The following is a 12151-nucleotide window of genomic DNA, read 5'->3' as shown; positions in this document are numbered from 1 at the left end:
AAATCTTAAAGTTTTAAGGACTGCATGATAGATTTTTACATCAGCCTCATTTAGTTTTTTGGAGGTTAGGCAGCTGAAGGGTCTAGCCACTCTTCCTACATTCCCCAAATTCCTGAGGACTTTGAGATGCTTCTCTCAGCTGCTTCCTCAAGCTCAAACTGTCAGGTCCATGTGTGTTGGTATATCAGATTTCCTGATGTGGGGTCTCTACTCTTAGTGGCCGGTCAGGCTCTGATATTTAAGAACTTTTTCTAAATAAGGTGATTTGAGAGTAATATCATTAGAATTGAATATTTTAGTATAATTCAAGAAAGCATCTTTATGATATAATGAGGTAAATAGTTATTCAGGTGGAGTTTGAATCCCAGGCTGTGATTGAGCTTTGTGAAGTTGGATAGATCACCTACGTTATCCAAACTCTGTCTTATTTGTCAAATGGGCATAATATTGATGCCAGATGACATCAGTTTGCTTTATTTTTATTTTTCATACTACCTTTCAAAAACAGGTAATCAAGCCTTAAATGAGTAAGTTCAGGGAAGATAGATTTTTGGCAGGAGAGGGATTGGAAATATTTTTTATGTATGCAGTTCCAGATCCTGGATAATATATGTTTTCTATGTTTTGTAGTCACCACATTTAATTCACAAGGCAGTCTATGATGTCATTTTTCTTTTTCTCTCTTTTTTAAGTTTTTAAAAAATGTTTTTAAACATTTTTAAAATATTAATTTTGATAGAGACGGGGTTTCGCCACGTTGCCCAGCTGGTCTCAAACTCCCAGGCTTAAGCGATCTAACCACCTTGGCCTCCCAAAGTGCTGGGATTACCGACTTGAGCCACTGTGCCCAGCCTTTTTTTCTTCTTTTAATGCAACGGGGTCTTGCTCTGTCACCTAGCCTGGAGTGCAGTAATGTGATCATAGCTCACTGTAGATTCAAACTCAGGGCTCAAGTAATTCTCCTGCGCCAGCCTTTCAACTGACTGGGACTATAGGCACGTAATACCATGGCCGGCTAATTTTTAAATTTTTTATTGTTTGTCAAGATGAGGTCTTCCTGTGTTTCCCAGGCTGGTCTTGAACTCCTGAGCCAAAGCAGTCTTCCCACCTCGGCCACCCAGAGTGACTTTTCTTTTTCTTGAGGGAGGGCACTAATCCTAGAAGTGGAGAGTCCAACATTGTAGGACCTCAAATATTGTCATCATTTTAAATTATTTACAAGATGATAAGCTTCTGGGGTTAGAAAGGACATTTCAAATATTGGTTATAAAGGTAATAATTTGATTTTCTAGGTTTACTCATGAATAATCAGATTTTTATTATTGAGACCTAAATGTGTTTGTGATGGACTACTATATAAATATATATATACATCTACTATAAACTTCTCCAATCCTGTTTTTGAGCTCTGCTTTTTAATATATGTATTCTTTTCTCATTTGTTTTTAATTGCTTTATTTTTTAAAGTAAAAGGATTTAATTTTTTTCAGTTGGCAAAGTTAACTCCTTTAATAAGTACATTGATTATGCCAGTATGTTGTAAACAAATACAAAAGATTTACATTAAAAAAATCTCTTTGGTTAGAGTTAGGGCATGTTTATTTTGAGGGGATAAGAAAAGACCTTCAGGCAGGCCATTTCATGTCAGAACTTAGGAGCAAAATATAGTATGACATTTGTCTACATAGAACTAATAGTTGAAGTCATTGGTTAGAATGAGCTTTTAGAGAATAAAGCGAAGGGGAAAAGACTGAGAATTTAATATCTTCAATACAGAATAAATAGGTAAATAATCAAGAAAAGAACATTCAAGGATATAGGGTAACTGAAAGATGCCAAAGAAGAAGATAAATCATAATTACTGATAACATTCTGAAGAGAACTCACAGAGAATGTCATTACATAAAGGGGGTTAGATTTGATCTTTAACGTTTTTAGAGACCTTTGAGAGTAAAGACAGCAGAAGACCTGCTATATTTAAGTTGCTTTTTTTTTTTTTTTTTGAGATGGAGTCTCACTCTGTTGCCCAGGCTGGAGTGCAGTGGCACGATCTTGGCTCACTGCAACCTCTGCCTCCCAGGTTCAAGCAATTCTCCTGTCTCAGCCTCCCGAGTAGCTGGGACTACAGGTGCATGCCACCACACCTGGCTAATTTTTGTATTTTTGGTAGAGTTGGGGTTTCACCATATTGGTCAGGCTGGTCTCCAACTTCTGACCTCAGGTGATCTACCCGCCTCTACCTCCCAAAGTGCTGGGATTACAGGCATGAACCCCCGTGCCCGACTGCCCCCTTTTTTTTTTTTTTTTTTTTTAAAGAACAAAAATCCTCTAACTTTTCAGTGTCTCTTGATTTCTTCAGACCTGTTTTCCAGCTGTTAATAACTGGTTTTTTGATATCGTAAGCCAGACTTGAATGTTTTAGTATCTAGTTAAAGGATATATATTTTGGTAGTAGGTATAAATTATAAAAGCATCTTAGAATGAACATTCTTTGAAAAGTACTATGAAGGAGAAAAGTAACCTTGGTTAGAAGCTAGATACTTTACATATGTTTCTAATTTATTTTATGTAATAACTAAATTATCCACATTGCAATATTTATTTAAATTCCTTATTTTTGCCTGAGCATATATGTTTTCCATACTGCTCCTAGGCAGGAAGTGCTATTTTTTTCCTTTTGGTTTGCAGGAACACCTTTGTCCTAGAATATTGTGGAGAGGTACTCGATCATAAAGAGTTTAAAGCTCGAGTAAAGGAGTATGCACGAAACAAAAACATCCATTACTATTTCATGGCCCTGAAGAATGATGAGGTAAGCAGCATGGATATGTTTGCCTTGAAACAGATCTGTTAGGTTTGAAGGAGCCATTGATACTGACTGATTTGATTTTTTTTTTTTTTTTTTTTTTTGAGACGGAGTCTCGCTTTGTCACCCAGGCTGGAGTGCAGTGGCGAGGTCTCGGCTCACTGCAACTCATGCCTCCTGGGTTCAAGCGATTCTCCTGCCTCAGCTTCCTGAGTAGCTGGGATTACAGGCGCCCGCCACCACGCCTTGCTAATTTTTGTATTTTTAGTAGAGCCGGGGTTTCACCACGTTGGCCAGGCTGGTCTTGAACTCCTGACCTCACCAAAGTGTTGAGATTACAGTTGTGAGCCACCGTGTCCTGCTGACTGATTTCTAAAATATATTAAGTGACAAAAATGAGGGGCAGAGCAGTATAAATAGTTAGCTTCTATTTGTTTACAAAAAGCATGGAAGTTACTGTTGCATCACAAGGTAGAAAATAAAAACATGGAAGAGAGAGGAATTTACATATATATGTAAAGATAAACGTAGTGTGTTTTGGATTACAACTCTTAGAAATTATTGATGACCCCCAGAGTGCTTTTTCTTTCTTTTTTGTTTGGGAGACCGTGTCTTGCTGAATTACCCGGGCTGGAGTGTGGTGGTGCCATCTTGGCTCATTGCAACCTCTACCTCGTGGGTTCAAGAGATTCTTGTGCCTCAGTCTTCTAAGTAGCTGGGACTACAGGCATACACCATCATGCCCAGCTAATTTTTGTATTTTTAGTAGAGATGGGGTTTTGCCATGTTGGCCAGGCTGGTCTTGAACTCCTGGACTCAAGCAATCCACGTGCCTCAGCCTCCCAAAGTACTGGTATTATAGGTGTGAGCCACCATGCCTGGCCCCAAAGTGCTTTTGCTTATATAGGTTATGTGGGTTATAATTACTTATATTTAATCATATTACAAATTACAACTGAGAAATTTAGAATGTCTATTTAAAACTACATTAGGGCCAAGTGAGAGAATCATTTGAGGCCAAAAGAGGCCAACCTGGGCAACATAGTGAGACCTCATCTCTACAAAAACTAAAAAAAAATTAACCAGGCATGGTTTTGCATGCATCTAGTTCCAGCTGCTCCAAAGGTTCAGACCGAAGGCTGAAACAGAGGATCACTTGAGTGTTGGCCCAGATTGGCCTCCCAGAGCGTTGAGATTACAGGCGTGAGCCACTAAACCCAGCCCATTTTGGTCTTTATTGAGAAGTTTGTTGATGTTTTGTGGCCAGAAATATGCCATAGGAACTTAACTATTGTTTAATATCAATTAGCCTATGGTAAAATTGGTTTTCTTGTATGTTGTTTTGCTTTTGTAAGTTGCAGTTTCAAAGAACCTGTTGATGACTTTAAGTGGGAACTTAACTGTAATAATAGTAAGCCCATTACTTATCGATACAAATAACATGGTATTATAAAAAAATAACTTTTTTTTTTTTTTTTTTTTTTTTTGAGACGGAGTCTCGCTCTGTCGCCCAGGCTGGAGTGCAGTGGCTGGATCTCAGCTCACTGCAAGCTCCACCTCCCGGGTTCACGCCATTCTCCTGCCTCAGCCTCCCGAGTAGCTGGGACTACAGGCGCCCGCCACCTCTCCTGGCTAGTTTTTTGTATTTTTTAGTGGAGACGGGGTTTCACCATGTTAGCCCATGTTGGGATGGTCTCGATCTCCTGACCTCGTGATCCGCCCGTCTCGGCCTCCCAAAGTGCTGGGATTACAGGCTTGAGCCACCATGCCCGGCCTTTTTTTTTTTTTTTTAAAAGTCAGGGTCTTGCTCTGTTACAGCCCAGCCTGGGGATTGGTGGCATGATGATAGCTCACTGCAGCCTTGAACTGCTGGGCTCAAGCAGTCCCCCCAACTCAGTCTTCTGAGGTGCTGGAACTACAGGCGCATGCCACTATGCCTGGCTTATTTTTAAATTTTTTTAGAGACAGGGTCTTGCTGTGTTGCCCAGGCTGGTCTCAAACTTCTGACCTGAAGCAGTCCTCCTGCCTCAACTTCCCAAAGCGCTGGGATTACAGGCATAAACCACTGTGCCTGGCCTTGGAAAATAATTATTTAAATTTTTTTTTTTTTTTTTTTTTTTTTTTTTAGTGAAAAGAGTTGCATCGCTTTACATTTTTATAAATCTTTTTAATGTCTGGCTTAATAGAATTCAGTTTGATTCTCATATATCTGCCTCTATATTCAGTGTGGAAATGTAAATTCTAGGGATCTAACCCTAGAGCTATTTAGTTTAACCCTAGGGGTGGGTTCAGCAAGTTTTAACAAACTCTCCATGGGATTTGGATACACACTCAAGGTTGAGACCTAGGGCATTGTGACAAGCCCACACTTTAAAGTGAAGTATTATACCATGCAGTGAGATTGGGATGTAATAGAATATGAGAAATGGCTAAGGATAAATGGGAGAGACATTGATAAAGATAATTTTGCCTATGGGCCAAAGTTTATAATTAGCAGATCTTCCAAAAGCATTAGTTAGGTATTTGTCGCTTTGAAATGTGAAGTAGTGTGACAATTCTCTGAAGCAAGGGCAAAGTGGGGGTAAGGGAGTGTGTATGTGTGTGTGCGTGTGCATTGCATGCATCTTACATTTGTCTTAATGCTTTTCCTTTGTAAAATGTGTAAATTTTTTTTGATTCAATGGGTTAATTTAATTTACAGTGTCATCTGTCTTCAGTTAGAAATAATGGAAACTGAGCTGTTTACATGGAAAGACTATGAAGCTAGTAGTCAGGAGGCCTCACTGCCCTGCCTTAACTGGTTAGGTTTTGCAGCCCAATCTTTTTTTTTAATTGATGCATAAGACATGTATGTAGTTTTGGGGGTAATTGCATGAATATTTAAGGTAATTTTTTTAATTCTTAAATGATCCTCTTCTCCCAGATAATAGATGCCACTCAAAAAGGAAATTGCTCTCGTTTCATGAATCACAGCTGTGAACCAAACTGTGAAACCCAAAAAGTAAGTTGAGGTGGATTTAGAGTTTGAGGTATTTGTTCACGATTATTGTTCTGACCATTAATTTTAGATCTCATATCTAAGGTACTCATGAATTTTTTAGTACCTTTTTCCTATTCTGTTTTATTATTTAAGATTTTATTTTGAAATAAGTTTAGATTTCTAGGAATGTTGGAAAAATAGTATTGACTACACCCATATCAGTCTTCACCTAGCTTTCCCAATGTTAACATCATATGTAACCATAATAAAAGGATCAGATCCAGGGAATACTATTAAGTAACATAAAGACCTTATTCAAATTTTGACAGCTGTTGTTTTTCTGGTCCAAGATCCAATCCAAGAACTCGCATTGCATTTAGTTGTAACCTCTCCTTGCCCGTAATTATTTTAGATATTATTTTAATGGTGCCAAAATACAAAACTAAATTTTAATTTTGAAAGTTCAGTGTGTATTTGGATTCTTTATCAGGTCTTATCTAGGTGCAATATTTGACTTTTAGTAACACTCATGAGGGACTGAACAACTGACATTGAGAGGGATTGTATCTTTGTTTTTTTTTTTTCGCCCAGGCTGGAGCGCAGTGACATGATCTCGGCTCACTGCAACCTCCGCCTCCTGGATTCACGTGATTCTTCTGTCTCAGCCTCCCAAGTAGCTGGGATTTACACGTGCGTGCCATCACGTCCGGCTAATTTTTTTAGTATTTTTTAGTAGAGATGGGGTTTTGCCATGTTGGCCAGGCTGGTCTCGAACTCCTGGCCTCAAGCGATCCACCCCTGTCGGCCTCCCAAAGTGCTGAGATTACAGGCATGAGCCTCCGCGCCCAGCTGGGATTGTAACTTTTTTAGGTTAAAGCTATGAACCCGCTCTGCAAATGTATGTCATTGATTTCCTCTCATGTTGAAATAGTGCTTTTGAGTCTTGGGTATTTTTTGCCCTTTGATGTATACACTAATAGATTTTATGCATGGCTCTTCTAAGAGCCAAGTTGTATAACAAAAAGGGGAACCTACTGTGGAATCATTCAACCTAGGTTTTGGTTATAGTTCTGCCAGAGCTCATGTCTAGCTGTGAGAATCCCACTGTACAGTGTCCCTTAATCTCTGCAAGTCTGGAGTTTTCATTAATAACATGTGCAAATTGTCTGGATCAGCACTCCACAGTCCTTGACTTGCTTACATGTTTTGGAAGTAAAAGATCTGCCTCCTGTGTATCTGCCCCCATTTTAATTCTTGAGTCTTATGGGACATCTGTTCTGATGTCCCTTTCACTATACTCAGCCAGATGACCACCGCTTCAACGTTTGGGATCAGTGTTTCCTAGTTTCTATATCTCATCTTATCTTACAACATGGTTACTTTACCATATGTTAATATAGACTTGGCTTTGATACTCAGTGACACAAGCATCCTCTATTTGCCAGTTTTTAGTACAAGTGAATCTTTACTGTATGGAAATGTTAAGATAAAATAGCAATTACGTTTTTTCTTTTTTATTAGAGACACGTTAGAGATATATCCAATCTGGTAGTCCATTAAATGAGAGTTACACTTAAATATTTTAGTTCTTTTAAAGAAAAAATTCTCCGCGTGCTATTTGGGAAAACCTTCATTGCCTAAAGACCCATTTGCATAATTAAGGCAGATGATGATGATCTTTATATACATGCACACACACACACTAATAAGTTACTAATTTCTTTTGTTTTCAAACATCATCTCAGTGGACTGTGAACGGACAACTGAGGGTTGGGTTTTTTACCACCAAACTGGTTCCTTCAGGCTCAGAGTTAACATTTGACTATCAGTTCCAGAGATATGGGTAAGTATTGTTTCTACTAGTTTTGCTGCTTCTGTTGGGGAAATAGGCTGTTCAGATATAAGGATATAAAACTTTAATATGAATTACTTAAAAGTTATATTTACTCTCAACTCTTATCTATAAGATATTGTTTTGGTTTTGTGTGTTTTTCTAATGTATGACACTTCTGACCCTTAAGGGATGTTGTACAGGAACTATATAATTTTCTCCTCAGCCTCATACTATCTACTTGTATAATTATATTTCTTATGTAATTCTGAAAAACTTTATTATAGACATGCCAACTCTGTGTGTCTGAAGAGAATAGTACAGTATTATAAATTACTCTGTATCCATTAGTCAGCATTAAAAGTTATCAACTCATAACCAGTCTATTTCATCTGTACCATTTTGTACTCTTAAATATAATTGGTTACCTAGTTCTGTTTCCTAAAAACAGTAACTGATGCAATAGCAAAGACTGCCTAAACAAAAAGTGTGGGAGTTCTTATTAACACTGAAGCATTAATAAAGATACTGAGGAGGTTTGAAGTATATTATGTAAAATCCATGTGTTCCAATGACTATTTAAAAATAAAACTACAGGCTGGTTGCGGTGGGTTATGCCTGTAATCTCAGCACTTTGGTAGGCTGAGGCGGGCAGATCACGAGGTCAGGAGTTTGAGCCTGGCCAACGTGGTGAAATTCCATCTGTACTGAAAATACAAAATTTAGCTGGGCGCACACTTATAATCCCAGCTACTCTGGGATAGTTTGAACCTGGGAGGTGGAGGTTGCAATGAGCCGAAATCGCACTGTTGCACTCCAGCCTGGGTGACAGAGTGATTCCGTCTTAAAAAAAGAAAAACAAACAAACAAACAAAACCCCAAAAATTACATTAGGGCCGGGTGTAGTGGCTCACGCCTGTAATCCCAGCACTTTGAGAGGCCGAGGCGAGCAGATCATGAGGTCGGGAGTTCGAGACCAGCCTAGCCACATGGTGAAACCCGTCTCTACTAAGAATATAAAAAGTAGCTGGGTGTGGTGGCACATGCCTGTAATCCTAGCTACTCCGGAGGCTGAGGCAAGAGAATTGCTTGAGATCGTGCCACTGCACTCCAGCCTGGGCAACAGAGCAAGACTCTGTTTTGAAAAAAACAAAACAGGGCCGGGCGCGGTGGCTCAAGCCTGTAATCGCAGCACTTTGGGAGGCCGAGACGGGCGGATCACGAGGTCAGGAGATCGAGACCATCCTGGCTAACCCGGTGAAACCCCGTCTCTAGTAAAAAAAATACAAAAAAATAGCCGGCGTCTGTAGTCCCAGCTACTCGGGAGGCTGAGGCAGGAGAATGGCGTAAACCCGGGAGGCGGAGCTTGCAGTGAGCCGAGATCCGGCCACTGCACTCCAGGCTGGGCGACAGAGCGAGACTCCGTCTCAAAAAAAAACCAAAAAACAAAAACAAAACAAAAAACAAAAAAAGCTATATTAGTCAACCAATTCATGACTTTGAAGACTAGTTTAGAAAAGGAAAAAAAATTAAGCATTTAAACATGTATTCTGCTTGTCTCAAGTGACTTCCGCTTTAGGTTAAACCAAATAGTTGATGAGAGGAAGTTCTTCTTTGTACAGGTATTCCAGTTAATAAATGTAGTAGTAGGGTGAGCTGTGGTGGTGCACACTTATAGTCCCAGCTACTCAGGAGGGTGAGGTGGGAGGATCACTTGAGCCTAGGACATGGAGGCTGCAGGGAGGCATGACCTTGCTACTACACTCCAGCCTGGGCCATAGCTCAAGACCCTGTCTCAAAAAACAAAAACATAAAACTAAATTAAGTAGTAAAAATATCACCATTTTGCAACACTTAGTAAGGTATGGGTCTTAAACAGTGGTCATTAGTGGCCACTAATATCAGAAAAAGACAACTAATGTGTGCCTCATAATGAAAGAACACAACATTACCTTTGAAACAATCTATCTTCTTTGGGTCTTGAGGACCAGTGACCTATACAAGATACTTTCTGATTATTAAGAAACCAGTACAGTTAAAATATTGGAAAATGTAAGTAAGGCACAAAACCCTAAAAGTTTTTATTTTATTTTTTTCAGATTATACCTATATCAATTAGTAGCTTTTGGTGTTTATGCTAGAAAAGCACACAGCTGCAGAGTTCCCTGAATATTTTAATTCTTTTAATGCTACCATATAATGAGGTTTTAATTGCTGTACACTGTTCAGTCTGGTGACAGTTACCAGACTTCTGGCAATGAAGGTCTTTTACATACTCCTTCACATTGTTTCATACATGCTTCATGTCTTAAACATAGTGAACTCTGAAACTGATGATCTGATTATAATCTAGGACAAATGCCAGATGGTTGTTTCCGATTCTGTCTGCTTCTCTTGTCAGATATTCAGGGCATGAATGCAGACCAGGTTCTGTGTTGGGCTCCATGTTTTTGCCTCTGTGCTTGTATTGTTCTCTCTGAGGGAAAGAAAAGTGGAAATCAAGTGCTGTTTGGGAATTCCTGCTCTACTTATTGAACAATTCATTTTTATCCCTCTAATTGCTACTATCACATCCTAAATCTATCAGTTTACTATTAGAATACTCAATTTTTTTTTTTTTTTTTTTTTGAGACAGCGTCTCACTCTGTCGCCCAGGCTGGAGTATGGTGGTGCAATCTCCGCTCACTGCAACCTCTGCCTCCTGGATTCAAACAATTCTCGTGCCTCAGCCTCTTGAGTAGCTGGGATTACAGGTGTGCGCCACCACGCCCAACTAATTTTTGTGTTTTTAATAGAAATGGGGTTTCACCATGTTGGCCAGGCTGGTCTCAAACTCCTGGCCTCAAGTGATCTACCCGCCTTGGCCTCCTAAAGTGCTGGGATTACAGACATGAGCCACTGTGCTCGGCCTAGAATACTCAATGTTTTCCTCAGGTAGCTCTGATCACTGATAAATGCCAGACGTGGTTTCTTCCAGGCCCCTGTAAACTTAGGCCTGTATTCTTTCCCACCATTCTTCCTTACCTCCATGGCTACATTTATTTTTTTCTGTATTTGTTATTATAGTGCCTCATCCTTACGTGATGATTACTTTTTTTTTTTTTTTTGAGACAGGGTCTTGCCGTGTTGCCCAGGCTGGAGTGTGGTGGCATGATTTGGGCTTGCTGCAACCTTTGCCTCCCAGGTTCAAGCGATTTTCTTGCCTCAGCCTCCTGAGTTGCTGGGATTACAGCCATGTGCCACAATGCCTGGCTAATTTTTTAATTTCTAGTAGAGATGAGATTTCACCATGTTGACGAGGCTGGTCTCAAACTCCTGCCTCCCAAAGTACTGGGATTACAGTTGTGAGCCACTGTGCCTAGCCATCTTTTAATAATCAAATGTTTCCTTTTAAGTATCCTATATTAATCATTTTATATCTGCTTATACTAATGCATGTTTGTTCTATGTGCCAATTAAACATTTACATATAAGTAATAGTTCTCTGAACTACTGAAGCAATTTTGTTCTTAATCCATGTATGTATATGATCTCTTATTTTCATATTAGTAGGTATTCTCATAAAATGGAAAGATTGTTTATTTCTTGGCTAGTTTTGTCCTCCCAAAGAAAGATGATTGGAAAAATAATGAATATTTTTAAAAAGGAGTTTTCAGACATTTCTATTAGTAATAGCAGACTTGTTGGAATCTCTTCAAGTTATGGTTTTTGTTTTGTTTTGATTTCCTTTAGACTGGTATGACTTTTGTGTGTAATTGTTTTATTGCCAATAGTTTTGTATGGTTTACTTCCACATAGCTGACTTCTTCCCTATGCTCTTTGAACAGAAAAGAAGCCCAGAAATGTTTCTGTGGATCAGCCAATTGCCGGGGTTACCTGGGAGGAGAAAACAGAGTCAGCATCAGAGCAGCAGGAGGGAAAATGAAGAAGGAACGATCCCGTAAGAAGGATTCAGTAAGTTTGCATTCTTCTTTCAATTTTCACATTAAAAAATTTAAAAAGCGAGGTGGCTTTTCTGATTGAAGGTTATAAAGTCATACCACTGCCACCAGCCACCAGAGAAATCCAAGATCAGATGAGTTGTTACCAGAAGAGATGCAGTTGCTATTTTTATTTCAGATTCATAGAGATTGGAATTGGGTACTGAGAACTATTAAAGTATTATTGAAAACACCTGGACTAATAGTTTTTCAGATTCTTTAAAACTCCTAAGTACAAGTAAAACATATCTTTTCTCCCTGATAGCTCACTATGTCTGCTGTACATTTCTAATCCCTTGTTATTGGTTTGTCTTTGTTTGGTACTCTAAACTTTGAGTGTTCTTCAAATCTCTGAAAACCCTCTTTTGAGTGTGAGAAAAGTTTTGAGAGGAAATAGGTAACCTAAGGCTGAAACAGGAGTAGTCACAGATGCTCTTTTTATTTAATGAAACAGCAGTTGATAGCTTTATTTTGTACCCCGTCTTGCCTGAGTTACTTCTGGGATGGGGATGGGGTTCTTGGTGGGGAGTATCCTGTTACTAAGGGGACTATCA

General features: G+C 39.1%; 1 protein-coding gene across 15 annotated transcripts in view; it reads left to right on the top strand.

Moving 5' to 3' along the window:
• SETD2 (SET domain containing 2, histone lysine methyltransferase) overlaps positions 1–12151 on the top strand; it is a 154847-nt gene that overhangs the window by 59592 nt on the left and 83104 nt on the right. For all 15 annotated transcript variants that reach the window (XR_013413845.1, XR_003727278.2, XR_013413847.1 and 12 more), the window contains 4 exons: positions 2689–2812; positions 5730–5807; positions 7532–7629; positions 11445–11571. Coding sequence is in view for 9 of the 15 variants with exons in the window: in XM_028844063.2 (XP_028699896.2) it covers positions 2689–2812; positions 5730–5807; positions 7532–7629; positions 11445–11571 (427 nt within the window). In the remaining 6 variants the exon portion in view is untranslated. The remainder of the gene's footprint in view (positions 1–2688; positions 2813–5729; positions 5808–7531; positions 7630–11444; positions 11572–12151) is intronic.

Source organism: Macaca mulatta, chromosome 2, assembly GCF_049350105.2.
Source record: "Macaca mulatta isolate MMU2019108-1 chromosome 2, T2T-MMU8v2.0, whole genome shotgun sequence".
Classification (NCBI taxonomy): domain Eukaryota; kingdom Metazoa; phylum Chordata; class Mammalia; order Primates; family Cercopithecidae; genus Macaca; species Macaca mulatta.
Note: the sequence above shows the minus strand (reverse complement) of the source record. Positions and strands in the feature narration are given on the sequence as shown.